Source organism: Meleagris gallopavo, chromosome 1, assembly GCF_000146605.3.
Source record: "Meleagris gallopavo isolate NT-WF06-2002-E0010 breed Aviagen turkey brand Nicholas breeding stock chromosome 1, Turkey_5.1, whole genome shotgun sequence".
In the NCBI taxonomy this organism is placed as follows: Eukaryota; Metazoa; Chordata; class Aves; order Galliformes; family Phasianidae; genus Meleagris; species Meleagris gallopavo.
The window spans coordinates 88,245,867-88,272,247 of record NC_015011.2 but is presented as its reverse complement, the minus strand read 5'-3'; the positions used below and the strand labels follow the sequence as shown (position 1 = coordinate 88,272,247).

Sequence of the window (26,381 nt, the reverse complement as noted above, 5' to 3'; positions counted from 1 at the left end):
TCTCAACTTTTTCATCCTTATTTATGACATAAATTATAACTATTTCTTACAGCCAGTCCAGGATTAGACTTTTATGTGTTGCTAATTGTTCTTAGTCAACTGCTTTGAGAATCTCCCAGTTTTTCTAATATGTATATTTGTAGTTAGTGGGAGTTTGGATTTTCACAAACCATTATTTGAATCTGGGCATCTAAACTTCTACTTTAACCACATTATGAAATCCCATCTTGTTTAGGACCAGGCATTAAAGGTAATCTCACATGGGTTCAAAGAGTCACTAAATAAAAAGAGAAGCTTAGCTGTAAGAGGTTTACTGTGGCCCTTTAAATGCGGTACTTGCCTGAGTTCTGGTCATGTGCAGGACTCTGAACCTGGGAGACACAATTGTGAATAGAGTGAAAGAGACATCTGCATAATAATATGGGTGCCAATGAATCTTTACCAGGTGATGGCCCTATCCCAGAGATGCACCATTATTACAGCAAATTTATGAGAGAGTGCCCATCTGGGCAACTTAGCCTGCATGAATTCAAGAAACTCCTTGATCTGCAAGGGCTGGATCCACAGGGAGATCTATACATTAAACGAGTGTTTGATATCTTTGATCTGAACCAGGTAAATCTTCTTTTCTTCTTTAATCGTACACTATTGCTTGTAAGTTGTAGCCTTCAGGCTTTTCTTTGTGCTCTGTTCAAAAAACTGCTTTTGTGGACAGGGTTGCTGCTGTGGTGCACCAGAAGCCAAGAGGTGGGGCTGTCCTTTGAGGACTTTGAGTAGAATTCTTGCTAGTACTTTTCCAGGAATACTTTAAAAATGTCAAGAAGCAATTCTACAAATGAGATGTAATTTGCAGTTCACTGGTTATTCTTCTATCCTCTGCTTATCCAATGCTTGTATGTGAGTATATAAAAATATTCATACGATCAAATACAAAGTTAATGAACTCCTTTTTCACAACAATATTAGACAAAGGGGAAAATATGATCTCTACTTAACCAGTGAAGCGCATCACAGAAAAACAAATTTGCCCGAAGTACTGTATTGAGTGTATGGCAAAGAGGAAAATGTAATTAAGATAAGGAGATAATACACAGTGTGCAAATTACAAGACTTGATAGACTGAATGAAGAGGTAAAGCAAATTCTCTATAATTCCAATTTACTCTTCCAGCTACTGCAATAAGTGCTTGTGATTGCAGTTTGCTCTCCCTAATGTAGATGCTTGTTAGGGAACAGGCAATGTCAAAACTCTGTACATCTGATATTTGTGTGTAGCACCTTTCATGAGGTGTAGGTGACCTTAGACTATGTTATTGTGAAGGAAGAAGTTAAAAGATACCTTAAACTGCCCAACTGGCAGGCAAGTGTGGGGTATTTTTTGGTCTGTCTTGAGAACTGCTTTATGCTGGTAAGTTCTCACCACAATGCTGCAATGTATCTACCCACACATGATCTGCAGATAATTTTGAGACCTTAAGATTCTGGATTGATGTAGAAGTGCAAACAGTGAAATAAATATGCATTTCAGAGGGAGAATTTGCTCACATTTAGTTACCAGGGCAATGGCTGGACACAAAATGGCAACACCCTGCTAATGGTCACTTCTCTGTATGGTGTTTCAGAGTTTTGTCACCCTGCTCTGCAGACATTCATCACTCATACATGAAGCAGTAAGGCTACCAGACAGTGAAGTAACTTTTCCCATAAGAATTAATGAGCAGATGCAACCAGGCACTTAATGAATGTGTTTTAAACATAAAGGGACAGTACATATCACCTGGCAGAAGGAGACAGGAGGAGCCGTGCTGGGACTGTTAGCTGCAGGACATGCTGTCTTTTTAACGTACCTTTCTGGATCTCTGTCCTGAAAGATATCAACTGCTTCATCTGTGTGACTGAACTTGCCTCTTTTACTGGGAACATTCTTGTTACTTCTTTCTGAACTTTACCTATCATTGTCTTTATCCTCATCTTTATCCACTGAAACAAGATCAGTCATGGGGAAAGGATGGAAAAATAGGATATTGGCCAGGAATTCAATATCTTAGAAAAATTACTTTGCTACCCATCGTATTACTAACCTTTGCACTTTTCAGGACTATATCCTTGTGAGACAGCAGAGTATGGCCAATACAAGAGAGTATTTTCTGCTACTTTTTTTTTTTTTTCCCCTTGTGTCTCTGTTCTGTAATGCTAGGAGTTAGAGTTGTAAGAATTATAACCTGAGCCCATGCCAACAGATTTGTTGTATTTTTATCTCTGTGCAGTATAATGATTGCCTTTCTGTTACAGCCTGAATTTCTGATTTTTTTTCTAATATTATAACAGTACTCTGTTTTTTTCAAGACTGATAACCACTATTTTTAAGGCATAGTTTTAGACATAGCAAATATCAATCAAATATTTTTCAAGTATGGGTCTACGATGGTTTTTATGTGGTGAGGCTGGAAATAAAGCAGCCTCTCAGAGCAGGAGAAAGGAGTGCTGTTATTGATAAAGTAAAATAAGTGGATCTCCTCATTCCACATATTCACTTTTTGTCCTTCACCTGTTATACAGCTTTTTTCATCCACAGAGTATTCTGGTGGAAAAATAAGCTTTCATCCTGAAAAGTGCTTTTAGTTAAGAACAGATATGTGAAAAGTGAGTGGTCAATGGAAAGCTTACTGGCAGTATCGCACTGGGGTCTCTTGAATAGCAACTACAGTTCTACAAATAAGGGGTCATTATCTTTCTACAACATTATGCAGAACATTTAGACACTGCACAGTATTAAACAGATGACAATTTTTCATCTGCAAACCACCAAAGTTAATGCATGTGAGCAGTTGCATGAACAACACACATGGATTCAGAAATAATTTGATCATTTGGGCTTTTGCCCACATTCAGTTTCACTCAGAACTACAGAAATTTCTCAAGTTTGTAGGTCAAAATTTGATTTCCTGTGCTTTTCACTCTTGTCTGGTTGTTACTTTCTAATAAAGGGGTTGTTATCACAGTGAGCACTGGAGTATATAAAGTTTCTTGATATAAATGTTTTCCCTTTTCTTTCCTTTTATATAGCAGAGCTGTTTAGCTAGACAGCTAGCAAACTTGAATGTTCTCTCATATTTCGCCTAACTGACATTTATAGATACATGACCTGTTTTTTTCCCTTGTCTAACTTTTTGTGGCCAGACAATATCATGGTTTGCAAGTGGAGCTTTTATGATTTAAAACAGTCATGACTTCTATTGCTGAAGTTATTATATCATCTGTGGCCTGCTTTAAAGAAACTCATTTTGGAAAACTTAAGTCATTTAATCGAGTCCTACATTGTCAGAACAAAATATTTATTTCTCACTTCTATTTCAGGCTTCTGTTTTCATACAAATAGGAATCTCCTCAGAAAGCTGTGTTAAAGTGTTAGGCCTGAGGTTAATCTACAATTCCAATTATAGCAGCCTAATGCTTCTTGAGATAAGTTGGGGTCATCCATGCTTAGGTGTATTCCATTGTGAATATGATGGTCAAACACTCTTAAAAAGTCCATAGGCATTCTCATCTATTTCCTATATGCCCAGCTTAAAACTTCTAGCAAGCAAAGTGTGAAATATTAGTCTCATAGGAAGCCAGTGAGATTTGTGTGGAAATAAATAAAGTTTGTATTTTTGCATTGCATTTCACCTCCTTGCTAGCTTTAGTCCTTCAAGTTTTGGTCCATTACAGATATCTTTCTCCTTTTTAGGATTTTCATTTAAACAAAGAGTTGCCAGTAAATAAGGAAAAATATATTGCGGTACCACAGTAGTTTTGTTTTTTCACAACTCATATGTTAATACTTGTAAGCATTATTTATATCACAGCATTGGCAGTATAATAAATGGTGAGTTTATCTTTTGTCACAGCTAATCAATGGAAGTCTTCGAAAATAATGTTTTCGTTAAAATGTAAGTGCAAAAAAAGTTCATTTTTAAATCACATAGTTAATTATGCCATTTATGGGAAAAATGATCACAGTCTTCATTCTTAAGCTATTTGTAATAAAAATTGAAAAATCTACAACCAAAGACAAGTAGCAAATAAAAATAAGCTAAAATGCTCATTTTACTCTCTCTGCATCTCAGTTCAGGCATAACTGTCATGCAGCCCTGGTTTATGTAGCCTAGTGATGAATTTTAGAGAGGAAACAGTTATGCTTATTTAAAGTACTTAAGTAGTTGGCAAATATATTGACGTATGCTTGGTTTTCTGTGAGAATATATAACAGATTTCAGAGATTTCTGTATAATTCAAGATGATGTTACACCAGTGTTAAAGAAGAAAATATGCCTAGAAAAGAATTGTCTGCTATACTGATATTTCAGTGAAAGTGCTATTTTCTCTTAACCAGAATTATGGAGTAAAATCAGTAGTCATCACTGGTACTACTTAGCACTTATTCTAAAAAGCCTTCTCACTTTAAATTAAAAAAACCCAGAGCATTGTCATCCACTTCTAATAATTTGAAGAAAGATGTGGAACTACTAAATTTAATGATCAAATATTGCAAGAATTGATTGATTGGGTTCTTGTGACCGGTGAAGGACATTTATATAGCCATTTATTATATAAAACAGTATACAGAAAATGGGATGCTGCTATGTTAGTTCTCTTGTTGCTTATTTGGCATAAATTGTCCTGTTTCTTTGCAAAAAAAAAATCATAGAATCATTGAATATCCTGGGTAAAAAGGGACCCATAAGGATCATGGAGTCCAGCTCCTGGCTCCACACAGGACCGCCCAAAATTCAAACCTTCTATCTGAGAGCATTGTCCAACCACTTTCTGAATCCCAGCAGTCGTGGTGCCAAAATACAGTATAAAAAGTAAAGATTAATACGGTTTTGATTTGTAGCACCAGAGAAAAAGTATGCAAGTTCACCAATTTTCTGTTAACATTTTTTAAAGCGTTGAATGGTTCTCAACTGGGAATTGTAGCTGTATTTTTCCTAAACTTCTCATGCAGACATAAAGTTGGTAGATGCAGAAAGATGGACACTCCACATGAAAGAGTTTACAAAATCTTTAGCAAGATTTTTTGTTTCAGATATCAACAAATGATATCAATCTGGTTTGTGCTTTTTCATTTGAGATTTAAAGTAGTCCTGTGATAAACTAGACCTTATCTGACATCATTATGCAGATTAGAACCAAGAAAAAAATAAAAGGAATCAATTTTAAATTCTAAAGAAGATTAAAGCAGATTATTTGATGTAGAACAGATAATAAGAAATGCAAAAATGTGTTACTTCAGTAGAATTTAGTTATGTGTCAAATAATGTATGTAGCAATGAAAACTAAATATAAAACCTTTTTTTCTTTCCCCCAAAGAACAAGAGTTTCTTTTCACCCCTCCTACTTTCCACATGTTGGGAGGCAGATTGCTATTTCTCATTTTCTCATCCAGCTCCTTCCCTACTGTACTTCTGTGCCTTTATTATTTTGATTTTCAGTGATTTTCAGGTAGACTTTTCATCATCTGATTTTGTGGTCTAATTTATCTTCTCGGGCTGTGTTGGCATGAATTGGATTAGGCAAGTATCTATTCTTGGATATCATAGCAGAAGGAAATGCACATAATTTGAACATGAAATTCTGTGTGAAAGAAGAGGTGCAGCTCATATTTTTAAAAAAGCACACAAAGAAATATTTAATATTTTTCATACATGTTTTGGTGATTAATGTAACTAATTGACTTTGAGTTATTTTGTTTCTCCACTTTTCCCAAATTCTAATAACTATAAGAAACAGAAAAATATTTTCACTGATATGAAAATGTTGTCTGTTTGTTTGTTTTTACATGACCCAACCAACTATGCAAGAGTTACATATCATTACACAACAGCTGCCTTCCACGTTCATGTGAAAGCATAAAAATCTCTTGAGGAATTGCTGGTGAGCAATACTTCAAACATTACCTGAAACCTACATATTAACTGTTCCCATCTCCTATGAATTCAATTAGAATTACTCAGGGTATTTTTGCCAACTCTCCTTTGCTTGAAACTTTGTTTTCCAGTTGAACTTCATTTCCTGCACTGCCTTCGTCTAAGTGTCCCTAGGGTAAGTAAGGATTTGCCTACACTGTTGCATCCTCATCTCTGGAGATATTACCAAAGTTGATTCACGTTAGATATGATAGCTAATAGTTGGCAGTGGATCATAATCATAGGAATATTTTCTCAGACATTTTTTAATTCTAAGTCTTCAAATATTTACACAAATTTAAGTTCAGCTGCATGCATAATTTTAGGGATCTCTTCAGGCTGAAAAAATTCTCAGGGCAAGTAAATTTTTCCTATTTTACTCTAACCAAGCAGCTTAACCAAAGATGTAAGGCTGCAGCAGCAACAAATGTATTACACACTACAGTAAGTGATCAAGAGCCATATAGACTGGTACTGTTCTTGGCAAGACGCAGTACATTTCATGCTATTTATTTTTTCTACTTAAGATTCTTGTGTTGCCCTTGCACACATGGACAGTGCTATCACTTTGCTCAGAGAAATGATTCTTGCTTTTTCTGATTTTGAATCCTTCTTCATTCTCACAATTGCCTCTAATTAAGTCTGCACAACAGGAAATATTTTAAAAAACACTTTTCATGACAATCATAGCTGTCACATTGTAGAGTCTCCAATAAAACCTGTGTGTCAATCAGTTAATTAGCTTCTAAACAAAGGGCTAGATTAAAATAAGAACAGAGATGTATCTTAGCCAGAAATAGTCTTTCTGTCAGAAGTAACACGTCTACAGCACTTACTTCAAAGTCTGCAGCTCTTACTTCTTGAAATATTTTAGCTTTTTGTAGTTGACATGTACATGTAGAAATCCATTTCACATTAGTTTTGGACACAATGCAATGAAAGCAACAAAACCAATAAAGCCAGACAGCTTGCTACGCCTTAATCTTGGAGTAATGTTGCATAAGTTTATTTCAAACATAAAGTAACTAGTCTGATTACTGTAAATAAGTATGAGATTATAGTTCACTGTGTTCAAAGTAGTGCAGTTATATTATTTTTATCACTGTGCTTAAGTGTCATTTAAAGATACTGTACCCTTATTTAAAAAATTCATAGAATAGAAACAATGTTCTATAACTATTTAGTCTGGTTCCACTAAACACTACTCATTTATAGTCTGTCTTAAAGAATGTCTTTGTTCTACTTCTTAACTACCTCTAGAATTTTTTTTAAATCTAGTTTTATATTGGTTCTGAAAAAGCAGTAGTATTCTTTTACTTTCTAAGAACTTTCAGACAATCATTGGTACAATTTCGCAACCCTAATTTTATTTTCTAGTGGTTTGTCACAGGACTTATTGCTGTAATAGTACTAACTTATGCTGTGATAGCGTGACATTACCAGCTTAAAGACTATTTTATCACTATTAGTAGAACCATCCCTTGCTTAATGTCGTTATTTTTGAATTCTTAAATGAAGATTTGTTGGTATGAGTTCTGGTCAAGAAGTTTTAGGTCAGAGTAATTCCCCAGCAATGGCACTGCACCATCAACCATGGAAAAGCTGGTTCTTTAAGTGGAATCTTAAAGTGAGGTCTGTATCCAGTTCCTATTGGAGCACCTGGGATTCATGGGTTAAGTCAGCCCAGCCAGTAGGTCCTTTACAAAAGGAAATTATAGGGAAAGATTTAGAGCTGTCTTCTCTGCAGCTACTCAGCGACCAATATTATGCACAAAACTGAAGCAATTACGCTTCTGTAACAATGTATGTAGGGCTTCTCTGAAATTTTCATTTAAGTATAAACAAATTAGAATGTACTCTACAGTCATTACTGGGTATATTACTACCATTACCACCAGCTAACACCGTAATTTTGTCACATTATATGAGCAGGCAATGAAGATTAACTTTGCACGGTTAATCATAATTACTTTTAAACACTGTTTGTTAAATTATTATATAGATAAAGAGAACAGTAATTTTAATGGGAAAGAGTTCATTAATCTGTATGTTTTAAAAAAAAATTAAGTTTTTTTCAAAAGGGCAGCCGTCATTTATTTCTATTTATTGCCTTATTATTTATGAGTAGAGAATATGAAGGCTACTCCTAGTTTACATTTTGTTCTTTTTCCCCTTTATCATTTAAGCACTGCTTAAGCCCAAAAGTATGTGCAGTTGTGATTAACATATTCGTTGGTGAAAACAATGTCAGTGATCTGAGCTTTGGGAATAAGAATTGCAGAAAAAGTGCAACAGAAATCAGATGATCTGTTTTAACCAACCTGGTTACAAACTCAATTAGTGACACTAAATGTACATCTTTCTTGTGATAAAACATTATATATAATTTCTCATTTTTTATAGAAATAAGAAAAGCCTACGAGGTAAAGAAAGTAGAGCATTAACTTTTTCCTTCTTTGAGGTCCTTTATGTGATAATACAGAGCAGTTTAGAGAATAATAGGAAATGTGTTTAACTATTGGGAACCCTCTTGCATACAACCTTTGAGACTTTAATTCCTAAAATGTGATGCAGGAACACCTATGATTATTTGCCAAAGAGTGCATCTTTGCCACTAAAAAAAAAAGTATCCTTGCCCCTAGAAGGCATCATGTCCTCAGAGTTCTTTTTCTATAGATCTGTCTTGCTAGGGTTTGTCAAAAATCAAAAGTTTTCTTGAACTGTCAGCAAGAAATTTGCTGAAAAATAGAAGGCTTTGTGGTTATGGTTGTGTTTTTTAGTTTACTCTGTCTTAACTACAGCTTTGTTATATATTGAGGAAGATGCTCCTAAAAGCATGAGCGAAGGCTCAACATTAGGGATGGAGAAAGCTGAATCATCTAAGAGGTGATGGCAGAGGGCTACGTCACTTGAGCACAAGATTTTCTTCTGCACAGCTCTCCTGGACACTGTCCTGCCACACTGTAAGCCTCAGCCCCATGCCTTGGTGACATCCCTGTCTCCCTCCTTGTTCAATAACCTTGAAAGAAAATAGTAAGTGATGGCAAGGGGTTGGGCAGATGGAGAGGAAGGAGAGATTTAAAAAATATATAATTGTTGGTCACCTTAGTGTTTTGGATTTCCACAAGTTTTGCCAGCAAACCTGAAAGCCTGGTATTTTCTAAGCCAGCAAGCAAAGAAGGCCTTCTTCATCTGAACAAGGCAGAACTTTGCATAACAGTTTGGTCAATATAGCCTGGCCTCTTTAAGTAACAGAGAGTATGCACCTATCACAAAATTGTGTAATGATTTGCCACTCCTAATTTCCTGCTTCTTCCTTCATCCTTATCTAACAGCCTTTGCATGTCGTTTCCCCTCTGTCACTGTGACATATGTCAGCTTTGTTTACTTAGGAATCTGGTGATTCCAGCCACAGCCTGGCAGAGGTCTAGAGTCCTCTCCAAGCCCCAAACTCCAACATCAGACTCAGGGACATGTTCAAATTGGGGAAAATTAAATGGAGCAAAATGAATCCAACTTTACTTTTCTGAGAATGGAGAAATCAGTACTATGAAATGGAGGAGCGCACAGGATTAGCTATAAATTTCACACAAGTTATTCTGAGCTGTTGTAATCTGTTCTTTGACCTGTGCCAATATATACATAAGTGCTTCTCTCTGCATTATCAGGCTTAAGTAATAGTCTAAGAGGGGAGGGAAGGTAATAGTCTAAGGGGTGGGGAGGGTAGGTGGCTTAACATTCTAAGCCCTGGGCTTGAAATACCTGAACAGTCTATATTTGCATTCTTGCTAATCCAGATGAAGTCTGTTGAGCTATTTTCCTGCTGTCAGGTTGAGTTCTGTGCAGTTTAGAGATTTTTCAGTGGCAAAATTGAAGAAAGACCTCAATTTGTTTTTTATGTTATTATATAAGTCCTCAGTACTCTTAAGATGATGAATTTACAATTAGTAGAGTTTTACAGGAATAGAAACCACCCTTTTCTGTATGTGTAACTATTGTGTGCCACAGGAGATGGCTGGCTAACCCAGCAGCAATCTCAGTAGGGCTGCATCAACACTACCAGAAATCGATGTTCAAGAGCTACACAGCCAAAATGCCCAGATCTGGCTATTCTAGCCCACCCTTGAGTGACTGCACTGTTTTGCGTTGGCTGTGTATTCACAGCTTCCAAGTCAATTCTTTTTAATCTGCATTCAAATAATTTGAAGCTGTGAGAGCTTTTTTTAAGGATCTGTGAAGATTAGCTACACTATTCTAGGAATCAAAGCATAATGGCCTTTTCAGACTTCCAGGATTTGAGTACTAATTCTTGTTGCATAAGGCTGCCATTCTTTTACTGTCCTGCTTTTCCTTTACAGGCTGTCCTGACTGAATAAAAGTCAGCAGCGTCAATTGTACGTAAGCCAACATTCTGAACAAAAAACATCTCATAAAAAGTTAGTATTAAATTACTGTGTTCTCAGGAGACCCTGTAACTAATGAACAACCCCATTTTTCTACACCATTTTGCCTTTGTCTAGCTGTAGGTAAATCTTAGTGTGTTTGGCACAAAGGAAGATGTCACCTGTCATTTGCTACTTTCTGGCTAGGTTTTCAAAACAGTTATTCTCAAGCATGTAGAGAATACATAATAAACAAAAAAAAAACCAAGTTTTTTGATGGTAAATCCTCAGACCTTGCTACCATTCCTTTGAATATGTGGGCTGTATCATTGTGATTAGACTGATCTTGACTAAAGCGAACTAATTTCTGCTTAAAACCAATTTAGTTGTAAGTTCTTCACCTGAATATTTTTCTCTAGACTTTCCCAGCTCCAGCTCACATCGCTTCTAACCTCACCAATATTGGGGAACTGAGCTTAGACTCTTAAGCCTTTACTTGGTTTCTTTTTGTCTTCTTTCTCTGATCCTAACATCTCTGAACAGCTTTTGGTTGATCCAGGAGTTTGGCAACGCCAGAAGCTTCTGCTAGCAGAATCAAGGCACTCAGACTGTCATTTTTGCCTGCATGGATACTTGTTCTGAACTTAGCCTGATGCCTACATGCCTGCAGGTGTTCTAAAATGAAAGGGACAAATTCTGCTGTGTATAATCACTGAAATATGGTGGGATGATTCACATAACTGGCACAGCATCATTGAGGGCTATAAGCTTTTAGAAGGGATGGTGAGATTGGAGAGCTGGGGGAGTTGCCCTTTATGCTGAAGTGTGGATAGACTGTGAGGAGTTCCCACTGAGAAACAGTCAGGAGCAGGTAGAGAGTATGTGGGTTAAAATTAGGGATGAGACCAATAAAGCACATCTGGTGTTTGGGCTCTACTGCAGGCCACCTGATCAAGATGAACCTGTTGATGAGGCCTTTCTGCATCAGTTACAAAAAATTTCATGCTCACAGACTCTTATCCTGATGAGGGATTTCAACCACCCATAAATCCACTGGCAAGACAACGTGGCAAGCTGTAAGCAATCCAGGAGACTCAAGGAGTTCATTGATAACTTTCTAGTTCAAGTATTGGAAAGCCTGACCAGACATGTACTGTTGCTGGACTTGCTCACCAATGCAGAGAAGATTGTTAAAGATATTAAGATTGGAGGCAGCCTGGGTTGCAGCGACCATGCCCTTGTTGAGTTCATGATCTTGAGGAACCTGGGCCTGGCAAAGAGCAAACTTCCAGTTGTTTAAGGAATTGTTGGATGCAATCTCCCGGGAAGTTGTTCTTATAGACAAAGGAGTGGAACAAAGCTGACTACATTTTAAGGATGCCTTTCTGAGAGTACAAGAGCTCTCCGTCCCTCAGAATAAGAAAGCACGCAGGTGAGGCAGGAAACTGGCGTGGATAGGCAAGGATCTGCTGGTCAAACTGAGGGAAAAGAAGGGCAAGTACAGGCAATAGAAGCAAAGGCATGTCACCTGGGAAGAATACAAGAATGCTGACCAGATTTGCAGAGATAGGATTAGGAAAGCCAAAGGAGACATAGAAGTAGACTTGTTGAGGGATGTTAAAAACAACAGGAAGGGGTTTTATAGGTGCATAGCTTTTGGAGAGGGTCCAGAGGAGGTCATGAAGAGCAATCAACTCTCCCACACACCTCCATCAGTCCTCTGGTGTCCTAAAATGGCTTCACCAACACTAACTCTTTTAAATAAAAAATACTATGAATTAGCCCTTTGGAATAGCACAGTAAAAGATAAGAAGTATTTCTATCTTCCACTAGTAAACAGCTCTGTTTATTCTGTTATTTTAAACTTTTTATTATTATTTATTTTATTATTTTTATGATAGCCCTTTTCTACAGATTGAGTGACTTCCTAATAAGCAACAGATAATTAGCATGTCTACTGTGGACAGCATGAGGCTTTAGAGAACCCAAAGACACGTGAGGACATACCTCGTATATTGTGATTCGTTACAGAGCAGCAGATGGGTAAATCAGCACTGCAGTGTTCTTTTAATAACATCATAATACATTTATTGTACTATTTATTGTACTCATAGAGCTATAGGATGATCTTCATAGGTTACTGTTATGATTTTTCCATTATTTAATGCACTATTCTGAGGCTCCTGTATGCTACTATAAAAAGCATAATATTTCTTTTTATCTGAGAAAACTCTGCATGTCTAACAAGATTTCTCCAGCTTTCAGATCACACAAGTATTTTCTTTTCTACCAACAATGTACGTTTATTGTGGATAAAAGAGAAACAGCACATTTCTTATCAGTGCCACTGTGCAGTGCTTCTAGTTCCATACTGTGCAGATAAACGTTGGGCTTCTTAGTGTTTCTATTCCTGGTGTTTTTGAGGTTAGCATGGTGTTGTTGCTAGTCTTTGTATGTCCACAACTCCATGTGACTGGGGCCTCTCTAAAAACCACATTGTCTCAGATATTTCAGAAGTATTTTGGTTTATTTGTTAGGTTTGGGTTGTTTTTGTTTTTTGTTTGTTTGTTTCTAACCTTTGTCTTTAGTCCCTTCCAGCTTGGGTCAGGATAAGTGACCCACTAGGCAAAAGTTTATCGCCCACCATATTAAGCTTACTGTTACATTTCCCACACTTCTGGTATTCTGTGGCTGGTCAGACCCACAGAATTGAAAGACATAAAAGAAAACAACAAAATACTGTTTTCCAAAACCCAAAATGAAATGTAAGGGAGAAAGAAAGTAAATGAGCCTGGCCATGAATATCTATCAAGCCTAAAATTAATCTGTAATTTAACTAAATAGTATGAAATTCTATAAAGGGACAGCAATGTGAAATACACCTAATCACATTCTTAGAAGAGCTATAAAATCCAGGGTTGGAAATATAATCAGTAAAGTAAAAGGAGACCTCAGTAAAGTATCTGATACAGTATTTCTTTGAAATAGTATTTCCAAAACTGGAATCCAATTTGGTGTTCCAGAAAGAACCAGAAAGTTTGTGGTACATACTGTGTCATTTTTTTGGTAAAGCATCTCTTTACCAAAAAGATGGGCCTAATCTTGCTTGAAAACTATATGCAGTTATTGTTAAATTTCATTTCAACCCATACTGTGGTTGAGAAATGCCTTTGTCTTTAGTGAATTTGCTGCAATTAAAATTAAAGTAAATACAGCAATAATGGCAGAACCTGCACAGAGAGTCTGTGAAGCAATGTTCAGCCTGCAAAAGTTATGCATGTGCAATATCTGTCTACATATACATTGACTCGGGTGTATTTGAAACTTGGGTACTACAGTGCCAAACCACCTTGCACAGAAATCAAAACAAGCAATACATGGCAATGGGTTGCAACACACCTTTCCAAAGCTTCTTTTCTTTTACTTTAGTGCAGTTTGGAGGACAGACTAATGCCTGCTGATTGCAAAACCTCAGTATGCAAGATGTGTGTTGATGTAAGGCAATAAAAATAAGTAACATGTTAAACCTACTGCATATTCATCCAATCTTCTCAGCCACAAGCCATCTAAAGCTGATGACAGTCTTTCCAAGGTTTTCCAAGTGGTTGGATTCTGACCAATATAAAGATCACAAGATTAAATTTACCAGCTGCTAATTCTTTTTATATCCACATGGGAAACAGTTGGAGCTAGTAGTCTCCAAATTCAGCAACTGTTTCTTCCACTTTCACCAGATTTTTACAGAAACAGAGGAATCGTCACGGTAGCGTAGACCACTTGACCATGAAGTCCTGTCCTTGACAAGTTTCCTTCAGTACCATCAGAGAAGGAAGCGAAACATATGGAATTAAATCAATCTGAAATGCTTCTTCCCTTTGATTACCCCCCATGCTCACTATTCAGAAACTTGTTTATGACTTGAAGGCTTTATATCCCATGTGAAATTTATTGGTCAGAGAGACCTGATGCTTATTTGAATAAACTACAGTATCTATCACTCATGCTGGGTTATTGTTTGCCATATACAATATTTATTGCATGATTTCTCAGATTAATAACACCTGGAGAAGCTCTGTTGCTCTGGAAAACGTCCACATTTCTGCAGTACCCACATGAATATAAGCAGCTCCACAGTATACATCTCAACAGTATGAAGTTGGATATCCAAGACTCCCCTTTTTCTTATGTGAAAGTCTTTCACAAACCTGTTTTTTCATCTTCTCAAACAATGTCAAAAACAACTGCTGTGATTTGCTTTCCCCACAGCTTTCCAGGGAGAACAAAACTGCCTGTGCTAATGCTCCTTCCTATAGTGCTTCCAGTTGAGCTCATCCTTTCTAAATGCCAGGGGAAATTTCTATGCTAAGGTGCTTTATAAATCAGCTTGCATTATAGTGAATTCGATGACCTGTTTCTGTGAATGCCAGAATGAGCAAAAAGCCAATGTTGTTAAACAGGTTTGGTTTTTTTCGTCTCTCTCTCTCCTAGGATGGATTTATAGACTTCTTGGAGTTCATAGCGGCAATAAATTTGGTTATAAGAGGAAAAATTGACCAAAAATTGAAATGGTATTTTAAGCTATATGATGCTGATGGAAACGGATGTATTGACAAAAAAGAACTATTGAGCATATTCGCGGTAAGCAAATTATGACCTATAGCAATTGCATCTGGCATAGCATGTTGTCTCTGAAATAGTGGTTCCACATGTGTTGTATTTTACTAGCTGTAAAGCCAAAGTTCTTCTAGCTAGTGACACTCTGGTTACCAGCTTCTTCCTTACTGAAGTAAACAGTAGTGTTTTACTTTAAACCAGAGTTCTACAGCTGTATGCTGCTTTAGTGAAAGTGAAAAACTGTAGAAACAGTAAGAACATTGTTCTGATAAACTGTATCATAAGACAGGGTAGAATTGAAGTAGCATAATGAATAAAACAGATGTTTACAAGGGTTTGTGCCCTTTGTTGTGGAAAAATGGCTTCTCCAACTGAACTTCGTGCAGGAAACAATATAGGAGTCATCAAAACATTCCAATGTTTTAATTTTTTTGAAAGGCTTTTGGATTTGTTTACTGTAACTGCCATTACTCTTTTTTTTAATTAAATTGGAAAAAAATAATTTTGTCATTAAATCGTGAACGATTTCGATACAAATATTGTAGAAATTTTTGCAAAAAAATGGGTCAATTTCAAACCTATGAAAACAAAGCAGGGTAATTTTTTTCTGTAAAATGTTTTCCATATTTTTCAACTTGCTCTAGTGAATGACTCTTTTGCGCTTCAGTAGCTGCTTTCATCTCAAAAGTATTATAGTGTTCCTTGCAAATATGAAGATCAAGGTTCTGCTGCAGGGAACATAAAATCTAAATAGTTATTTAAAGTGATAATAAACAAACTCACTTTTGCCAAATTTTGTCTTACTGCTGGTGCCTGGCTAGGCACTTTCAAGAGCTACTGACCCAAATAAAAGGAGCCAGAGCCAGATTAGCCATGTGATCAAACAAATGAAATTGATGCATCCCTTTATGAAGAACAGTGTTCTAAAGGCAGAAGGAGAGTCTGCACAGCCCAGATTTCTTCTCTTTTAAGACTAATGTTATCTTTCTATTGTAGATATTCTCAATCATTTTTCACTTAAAGGCATTGATGCAACTGCCTTTGTCTTGTGCTTTATCTGAAAAGGGTATTAAAATCATTTTCATGTAAAGATTCTTTTTTTGCTTAACTTGTTTTAAAACCATTCAAGTTTCCAGGAGTTTGCTTCTCTTTTGGAGTAAAAGAACTGAAACCTGCACGAGTCATTTTACTTAGGCTAGATTAAAATAGGTGGGCACTAAACAAAATAAAATGCAGGCTCACAGCCGCTAAGAGCTCTGCTTATACTGAGTATGAGTAAACAAAGGCTTATACAAAAAGATACATCAGATTTGAGACTCTAATTTAGACCAAAGAAGTCTAGTGAAAACTTCATTGGTCCCTACAGCTATACGAACTTTGGACCAGCAGATTGTTATTAGCCATCAAAATTCTGCCCAGACCACCTTGCACCCTGTCAGCACTCTTTTAACTGCCCCGTTAATTTATTTTATTATTTAGAGGGGTTCTATGGTAGTCAGTGATTCAACTACATCAGGAATGACTGCTTTGCTCTCAGTGCTACCACAAAATTAACTATGACAGAGGTACAGCCTTATGAAGACTGCACTGGGGTCAGACTTATACCATGGTGTATATCTGAAGTACGAATGAGTAATACAAACAAGATAATGTTCCTATTTTTTGTAAAATTCTTGCCATTTCTGGGGACTCTGAACAAAGTATGGTAGACAGTGATGGTCAGGAATTCCATATCAGTGCTGAACTCATTTAACATTTTAATTAAACATGATGATTTCTAGAATAATATCAGGAATACCAAAAGAAATGACTGGTGTATTTGTTCTATACAGTACAGTTCATCTCGAAATGATTCAATTTTAAAAAATGTCTATAGTATGTCTGTTATAGAACATATATGTCTGTTTACATATATATTTTTATCTATTTTCCCAGTTATTTAATAAATAATTATTATATTGATTTTGAGTTCAGCTCTGTCAGTATGTGCTTGTTGCATCTGGACTGCCGTTTATTAACATATAGGCTTCTATTTTATTGACCAGAATAATCAACATTACGCAAAAGTGGTTGACTCAGTGAATGGGACAGAATTTTGCAGTATTCATTTGTATCTTTATTCTTGGATACCTTTGCCATAGAAAAAGTAGAGGGGAGATTTCTCTTTTAAATTTCTTTGGAGGACAACTGAATTCTGCCAACTTCTAGGATTGCCACTCAAACTTTATTAGTGATTAGTAAGTTAAACATGTTTTAATAAAAGATAAACTTTGGCTTTCTCATCAAGTGCTTTCAGCTGTGAAAAATAATACTATATTTAAATCACACAGATCATAGGGCACTCCCTGAACACAGCGATCTCTCTAGGGTGAAAAAAAAAGTGCTGGTGTGGATTGAACAAGTGCATTGAACAACAGAAGCATCACATGCTTTCAGAAGACCTTCAGAGATATGTAAATGCAGTCTCTAATCTTCAGGCTGTGTGATGTTAATTAAATTTCCAATCCTCATTACTGAAGATTTACTTGAAATAGCAATTTATTTAGTGTTTTTGAACGGCTGTTGAACTAAAGAGCTGCATTCCAATTACTGCAGTTGCCAGTGTATTGTTTTCATGACTTGAAGGAAAAAAGTCTTTAAGAACTTTCTGCATTTCTGTCTCCAGGCTATCCAGGCTATTAATGGACAGACTAACATGACTGCCGAAGAATTCACTAACATGATATTTCAGAAGATAGATGTGAACAATGATGGTAAGAGTCTAGGTTTTCTTGGTATTGGCATTTACCACGTCATGAGGGAGTGCGGGATCAGAAAGGGAGCTGAGCATACAACTGAAGGACTGAAAACCTGTATCTATATTCTCTCAAATTTACAGTGAAATGTAAATCAACTGCCTCTATTAACTTAGCACAGGAATTGTGTCTAGTAGTAGCTAAAAAGTAGCTAAAGTGAAGGTCTTGCACTGTTCATCCAAAATGCCAGTCCTCTGGGTGCTCAGCAAAACCAACGTGATCAAAAATCTGCCTAACTATGTGTCTTAACTTGCCTAAACTGAGTAAGAAAACCAAGATGCAAGGCTGCACATGCCATGTTCGAAAAGATTGGACAGAATACTCAGTGTCTCTTCAGAATCTGAATGTTAACATATGCTAAGACACATGCTATTGTTTCTTCTCAAGAGAGCTACATTAAGCCAATTGGACTTGTAGTTTGAAACTAAAGATTTAACTCACTGCTTTGGAGTTGTTTTTAACATAAGATGTGTCATGTGAATATGTTCCCTCCTATTTCTAACCAGGAAAATCATCCTTCAACTGGATCTACTAAAATCATTAACAAATTAGGAACACTAGGAAAGCATTGCTGAGCAAGATCAGATGCAGGCAGGATTTTAGGCTTTTATATTATTGTTCATTGTTTGGGGGTCTTACTTTGTGTATTAAAGTTTCTTTTTAAGAAAGCTGTTTGCAATATATAATTAGAACATGAATAATGCTCTTGTGATGCATATGAATGATTGGTAGAGCATTTTTGCCTATCTACTGGAACCATTGTTTGGGTGAAGGCAAATAATAGACTTCAAACAACATAGTCAAATTCTAGAATCTAACCTCAATACTATGATTATTTTCACTTTGGCCTCTGTGTTAATATTTGTTCACTGCAAGTAATAGTTGTATCTGAGCTAGACAATTAGCTGAAAAAAGTAATTTGTATGTCTTACATTTTAGCAGTGAGATGTGAGAACATGAATTATTCAGAATCCTCTTCATAATGCCCCTATTTCAAGCTGCTTTCCATAGCTAGTTATTTTTAAATGGCTGCAAAGCAGCAGGATTAAACCAACCTGAGGAATAAGACAAAATTTTCCAAGTTTATCTTAAACTATGTTATCATCTTTTAGCTGCTTATTAAATATACATCTATATAAAATAAAAATAAAAATGTAAATTGACAAATAAGTTGTGATCGCCTTCATCACATTAAAATACAAGAAATAATCTCATGGCTGCGGGGAGCAATTCCTAAAACAAATCTCCTGATGGCTTTCCAATTTATTTTCATTATGTGAAGGAAATCTGAGCCTTATGACAGTCCCAGTGAGCCTGGGCATGCCAGCGTAACTTCTCACGCGTAACTGCAGTGTTCTTTATACAATTGCATTCTGGTATTGTTATTTTGAAATACCAGACACTCCTCTTGCTGCAGCCTAGGTGCCAGGACTTGCATCAGAAGAGGTCCTTTCACTGTAATAGTGTGCATATGAACCTGCTTACAGTGCAGACAGCGCCACATAACTGAACAGGCACTAAGTCATCCAGCTGTTTTCTCTTCTTCTGGCCTCTTGTAATTTATTATTTCAGTAAGAAATGATTCATTTTTATGATTTTAATAAAAACTTTATACATTCCCAGAGGAAAAAATCACTGTTCCTTTTAAACCAAGCTCGGTTTCCCCTCTCAAAGAAAAACAGCATCACTGGAATAACTTCTAAACGGAGAACTGTGTACACTCAAGTGTACCTTGCCAGCAGACACGTGTCTTGGACTGACCTTTGTGGTTTTGTTTGTCTTGAAACTTCCAAAGTATTACCTGATTCTAGCATGAACCCCAAAAAATCACTTTCTAAAAGAAAAATAAAAAAAACAAGACCATTTTAGTTGCTTAGGATAATTTCTCTAAGCAAACGACTTAATAGATTTTTTACTACATCTTATCCTGGCTCCAGATAATCCTAATAGTTAACACGGAGGCCATGCCTTGTAATCCTCAGCAAATCATGCCCTAGTCTCTGGTAAAGCCACCTATAAGATAAACTCCAGTTACCTTGGTAAGAATAGGTCTGTGCAGCTAAATTCAGTCTAAGCACTATGGTTGGCTTAGACTTTTGCAATAGCAGTCTTTGATCTGTTTTAGCAGAGAAAAGTGAGTCTGAATTCTGGAATTTGGTGCAAAACAGGAATGTATTAGAAAATATTCTTCCTGTATTTTCATATCAGCAGTGAAGAATAGAGAATATTTTTGAGGGATGCAACTCAGCTTGAATGGCCTTGTGTTGCATTGAGAATGATTGTTACAGTCCTTGGTTCCTAAAGAGCATCTGATTTTCTTTTAGGGGAACTGACTTTAGAAGAGTTTATCACTGGTGTGGAAAGAGACGAAGATCTAATGGAATTGATTACGAAAAGTTTTGACCTTTCCAATGTAATCAAAGTCATACAGAACGGCAGGCGGCACAGCATCTGAAGGATTCAGTGATGGATGTTGCATCTGTGTCGTTGACTCAGGGAAGATAACATTTCCTACATTCAGAGAGCTTGATGTTGTCAAAACCAGCCCAGACAGTACTGACCCACCAGCTCTAAGAAAAATTCTCCCTTGGAATTTTCACTCTTGATTCCACATCTTTCCATTTCTTTATTCTGTCTCTCACTAATGACCTTGGCAGCTACAGAACACAAACTTTTGCCCATGTGTAATAGAAAAGATATTTGATGCAGTACAAATAATTTGTTTGGTTTCTGTGAACACCTCAGGGTAATCAATAAAACAGTGATGATATTGTAAAATGCAGCCCTTCTAAAAGACATGGAATTAATATATTTACTATTTCAAGGTGTAGGTTCATTAACCTACTATTTTAGTATGGTGAGAGATAGGATTGGCTTCTATCTAGGTCCATTAAAAATAAAGCTAGTATGCATTAGCTTAACATTTGCTCTGATCAGCACTCAAAATAAGAGCAGATTCTTGGGGAAATACCTTAGTCAGCTCAGTATTCCAGAGATGTGCATCCTCTTTAACAAGCCATCTACCACTCTTGATTTTATTACATCTGTAAATTAGAATAATGTGATGCTTTAATGCTTTTGGCAGGGTTCAGCTACTGTTCCTTCAAATTAACCTTTAGAGAAGCACTGGAATTAAATTTTGTTTACTTTGTAGAGTAAAATTAGAATTTCAAAGAATGGTTAAAACAAATGATTTTGTAGGCACTGGAACAAACATCATCTGGTTTCCAGAGATTTGTGTCCATTCACTTCTATATCCTTCTTTGCGAAACAATTCATTTTCACTGGGCTCTTTGCCATGGCTGCATGAGACAAAAGGTAAGAAGTATCATGACTAGTTCATACTGGTGGGACTGCTGGCTTCTGCCAAACAGACTGTTTAATAGCTGCATTCTTCCTGCCTTTCCTTGACAGGGAGTACAAATTATGGTACGTCTGTCCTGCCCAGATACTTGGGCGAAAGCTTTTAGCAATTTAGTCTCTTTGAGACTTCTACCTTCTTTCAAACTGGGTTGCAATCATCTCTGAATGTGGTAGTTCTTAGAAGTGTAGAGAAGAGATGTGTAGATGGCATGATCACAGATGCCTCATTTTCTTAGTAAACTGGGTTAAAAACAACTCAACCTTTCTTTTTAATAGACAAGAGTAATTCTGTGTTCTGAAATGTAATTGTATGGGTTGTTTAAAAAGTGAAAATTTCTAGTTCTGTCTGATTCTGGTGGGATAGATTCTTTCTCAAGTTTGCAACAAGATGTATCAAATCACTACAGTTATATCATAAGTACTCCTTGGCTGGCAGTGCCACAACACTAATACTACGTGCTCTCAGAATCATCAACTTAAGACAAAAATAATTAGTGCATGGATTGATGCAGGCTGAAATAAAACAGTTACTAAAACTTCCATATGAAAAAGCTTTTCATCTAAATTCACTACAAATCCATGTCCCTTTGCACAAGAAATATGCTCCATCATCTGCAATTATCTCAGGTTCTAGTTTGATCAATAAAATATACTAAAAGTATGCAACAAGCATCACTTGACATTATAAACAGTTCTGACATTATAATTCTGACATTTGAATCTTGTATATCTTTTTCAAAAAAAAAATGATCTATGAGATTTCTGGTGGGGGTGAACTTTAAGTTCTTGTATTTATTCATTGTTGACATGTTAATATCTCACTGTCATTATCAGTTTTCTCACACCTAGGCTTCAAAAAATCACTTTTCTTAATATCCTTCTGTTACATTTAGATTCTGTGAGGGTGGTGTTCTTCAAAACAGGCTTTAAAATATTTTAAATACCGTTGTCCAGCTTAAGCAATTTGGGTGTGTGGTTAACAGCTCTGTTTTGGATTCTTCCTTTTAAACTAATGACTACTGATTTACTTAAACTAATTACTACTGTCTATGTATGTTGGATCTTTTTTTTTTTTTAATAAATGGATTTTTAAAAGAATATTTGAATTTACCCTTTTTTTTCTGTGTAAATGTAACTACATGAAGTGAATTACCAATTCAAGAAGAGTGTTGTTTTGTATTAAAATTATCATTTGTAAGGAAATTCTTATTCTTTTGTTGTTGTTGTTAACCTAAATTTTAAAGGGGCATGTGACATTCTCACCTTCCATACTTCAATATAAAATAATTTAGAAGAAATCTGTGTAATTAAGGAAAAACGTATTTTGTTTAGTATAGCATATCATATTTCAAAAAATATTCACATTCAGCAACTCCACATGTATTTGAGGGTCCTTGTAGGATTCCATCTAAACTTTTATTACTTAATTAACATGAAGTTCAACTAGCTGCTTTAGTATTATTTGATACACGGGTGCTGAAGATAAATCACACAATCACTGGGGGTGGAAGGAACCTCTAGAGACCATCTAGTTCAACAATCCATGTTAAAGCAGTTCCTTTAGCAGGTCACACAGGAAAGCATCCAGGTTGGTTTTGAATATCTCCAGAGAAGCATGTTCCACAGCCTCCCTGGACACCCTGTGCCTGTGCTCTGTCACCCTAACAGTAAATAATTTTTTTCTTCACATACATATGGAACTTCTCAACTTCTGTTCCAGACCCTGGTTCTGTCACTGGGCAGTAGTGAAAAGATATCGGTCCCATATTCTTGACTGTCATCTTTTAGATATTTCCAAGCATTGATAAGATACCTCTCAGTCTTCTTTTCTCCAAGCTGAACAGTCCCAGGTCTCTCAGCATTTACTCATCAGAGAGATGTTCCAGGCCCCTCATAAGCTTTGTTGCCTTCCGCTGGACTCTCTACAGTAGTTCCCTGACTTTTTTGAATTGATGAGCCCAGAACTGGACACAGATTTGGCCTCACAAGGGCAGAGTATAGAGGGGTAGGATCATCTCTCTCAACCTGCTGGCCATGCTCTTTTTAATGCATCCCAGAATACTGTTGGCCTTCTTGGCCACAAGGACATAAAACTCTTGGTCAATCTGTTATCCACCAAGACACCCAGGCCATTCTCCACAGAGCTCCTTTCCAGCAGGGCAGCCCCTAAGCAGTACTGATGCATGCATTAAACCTCCCCAGATGTAGGACTGTACACTTGCTTTTGTTGAGCCTCATCAAGTTCTTCTCTGCCTAATTGTGCATCCTGTCCAGGTCTCACTGAATTGCAGTTTTCTGGTGTGTCAGCCACTCCTCCCAGCTTTGTATCATCAGGAAGCTTGCAGAAGATGGTCTCTATCCCTTCATCCAAGTGGTTGATGAAGATATTGAACATTGCCAGACCCAGAACCCACCCCCAGGGAACACTGCTAGCTACAGAAACAAAGAAACAAACAAAAAAAACCATAGCATATGCTCTCCAGGAAGTGTCTTTGTCAACAAGACTGAGCAGATGCCAGCTGTGAGAGTCTGGAGAAGCTGGGCTGCCTCTATCATCATCACAGGGGGTTAGGTGTTAGTTAGGATAGATGTGCACTGAGAATGACTTTTTGTCACCATACTCATGTTCAAAAGAATTACAGGTTTCAAATTCACTCTGTGCAGCTGGGTGAGATTAGCCAATCAACAGAGTAATTGGTAGTTTCTCTTCTATTATGATCTCTTTTACTGTTAAGAAATCCTTTTGACTTTATGCTCTTTTAGTTGCATCCAAACAGTGAAAGGCAATTAGTGTGACAGTCCCCTCTTTCAAACAACTCATAATTGTCTTAACATTATCTCCTTTTCTCTTCTGGTAGCTCAATATGCTAGGAAAGAAAATAAGCACTTTTTCTTCTGAGAATCTGGGAATTCAAAGCCACGAGTACATTGCCTCATAGATATGAAATTGCTTAAGCATTAACAGGCATGATAAAACCTTAGGCCATAGCTGAGCATCCCTGACAAAGTGAAAGGAAAGCTTGCTGTGCTGTGGGAAAGATGTCATAGCTGCATTTACTTTTTTGACCTTATATAAGATTAGCCATAACATACAGAGCATAACAGCTAAATATTCAGCAAAATGCTCAAACCTCGGGTTCCTTTGTCTTAGGACATACATCCACTTACTTGATGAAACTGGCTCAAGACCTACAGCATGGCTTGTAGGTCTTTTCCAACTTTGGTGATTCTATCAATCTATGAATCTGTGGAACGATTTCTAAAAGTCTCACAGTGTGACAGAAACCATTGAAGAAATTAAGGAGAAATTTTTAAATACGATTTTTAAAGCTTCAGCTAAAACAGTGAAACATGAAAAAAGATGTAGCCTTACACTTTACTTTTTTACATGCCTTTGTAAGAAAGCTATGGGAGAAAACACTTCAAGTGCATGATTTTAAACATGGCAAAATGTAGCTGACTTGAGTTTGACCGGAAGACAAACTTTTCTCCAATCCCTGCCCATGCTGTTTCCATCACTGGCATTCCTACAATAATAATGAGGCTTTGGTGAACACTTGCTTTGTTCTCCAGTGCTGACAACTTCTGTCTTAAGGATTAGGAAAAGAGATGCTATTCAGCTGGTACATGCAGCAAGCAAGAGCCCCTGTACTCCTACAGTCTGACTGGGACAGTCATTGAATGGCCTGGGTTGATAAGGACCTGAAATATCATCTAGTTTCAACCCCCCTGCCACAGGGAGGGAAACAAAGAACTTAAGGCTGCTATGTACAGAGTTGCTGCACTGTAATGAAATTCTAGCTTTTGAGTTGTTAAATCATGAAATTCTACTGCTTTTCATAAGGCCAGAAATCCTTCTCTAATTTAAAGCAGTACTACTCACAAAAACTGTACATGGAGCCACCACTGCATCCCACACAGACCAGTGGAGAGGCAGAGAGAGCAGAAGGGAGGGAGGCACAGAACATCCAAAAAGACCAGGGTGAAAAACAAGCAGAGGAGGAAAGCTGAAGAGGGAGAGAAGGTGGAGGACATGAAAGAGATGTCAGCTGTCATAACCTCTGTCCCATAAGGAACATGCCCTAGAGTAGGCATGTCCAATCTGTGGCCCATGGACAACATGCAGCATCACTAGTTCATAAACTTTTACCATTATGTGATTTTTAGTAATATTTTTCATGAGTCAATGATACACAGTCCTGGTGCAAACTACAGAGAGACAGAATGCTGTGGAGGAGAAGACAGCAAAATATTAACTCCAGCTCTGAGGCCTGCCCTATTCAATCTCATTGTAACCCATGAGTGAGACACATTTCAAATGCAGTGATTGCCAGTGATAACATTTCATTTTTCGAATCAAAAGGAAAATTTGTGCCAGAACTTGAAGATGAAAAATAGCTCACAGATTTAGCACTTTTGATGGATTTGACCATTCATTTAAATGAGTTAAACAGGCATCTTCAAGGTGAAAAATCAACTCGTCTGTGCTGTGTTTCAACTTATCTGTGCACTGGCTTCACAAAACAAGGCCAAATATCCCACCACTTTTATGTTTTTGTTGCCCTCTTTTTTTGGTGTTTTAATAAGAAATTTATTTTTAAAAAGAAGTTTTGTTACTTACATATATAAACTACTTTATATATTTTATATGCAAGCCAAGACAATTCCTCTTCACTCATACGGCCCAGGCAAGGCAAAAGGTTGGACACCCATGCTACAGAGAAAAAGCCAAATGTCAAAGTATGAAAAAGGATAAGAGAAAAAGGCTGTAAAACTATGCTCAGTGCAACTTTAAACAGAAGGTACATAGCATTTCGTCTGAGATTTGGCATTCCTTGCTGCTCTAATAGAATTTTTCCATCAATGCACCATTGAAAGAAGAGCCTAAAATAGGCTATATATGCTGCCCCATACATACCAATCTCCTGCCGAAAGTGCAAACCAAAATTGCCTTCTGAGATAGCCTACTATTCAGAAAGAATCAAAATGGTAATGTCACAAATATGGAACTGAAACAGTTATGATATGCACGGTTTTTTCTACCCAAGCTATATTAATTAAGTATTATTTACACTTAATTTCTCAAATACCAGGGCAATTAACCACTCAAGATGTCTTCTGCTTCTTCAAAGAGGAGGTCCACAAGTCCAGCAAAACAAATTTACCTTTTTTTACTCCTCTCCAAATCATTTTAATTAGTTGTCCAAGTTATCAGTGTGCCAGCAGGTGTATTAGTTTAGGACAGAACAGAATTCTGCATTTTTTGAGAAACTGTTT

At 36.8% G+C, this 26,381-nt stretch overlaps 1 protein-coding gene across 1 annotated transcript; it reads left to right on the top strand.

The window, feature by feature from the left end:
* Positions 1 to 420: 420 nt before the first annotated feature.
* GUCA1C (guanylate cyclase activator 1C) lies at positions 421 to 22,158 on the top strand. The gene is made up of 4 exons (XM_010721364.1): positions 421 to 615; positions 14,821 to 14,970; positions 17,612 to 17,699; positions 20,066 to 22,158. Exons 1-4 carry the CDS (start codon positions 421 to 423, stop codon positions 20,194 to 20,196), a joined length of 564 nt encoding a protein of 187 aa, XP_010719666.1. The 3' UTR covers positions 20,197 to 22,158.
* The last annotated feature ends 4,223 nt before the right edge of the window (positions 22,159 to 26,381 follow it).

Coding starts and splice junctions, on each gene's coding strand:
- GUCA1C (XM_010721364.1), top strand. CDS start 421: ATGGGTGCCAATGAATCTTTACCAGGTGATGGCCCTATCCCAGAGATG. Junction 616..14,820: donor ATATCTTTGATCTGAACCAG/GTAAATCTTCTT, acceptor TCTCTCTCCTAG/GATGGATTTATAGACTTCTT. Junction 14,971..17,611: donor AACTATTGAGCATATTCGCG/GTAAGCAAATTA, acceptor TTCTGTCTCCAG/GCTATCCAGGCTATTAATGG.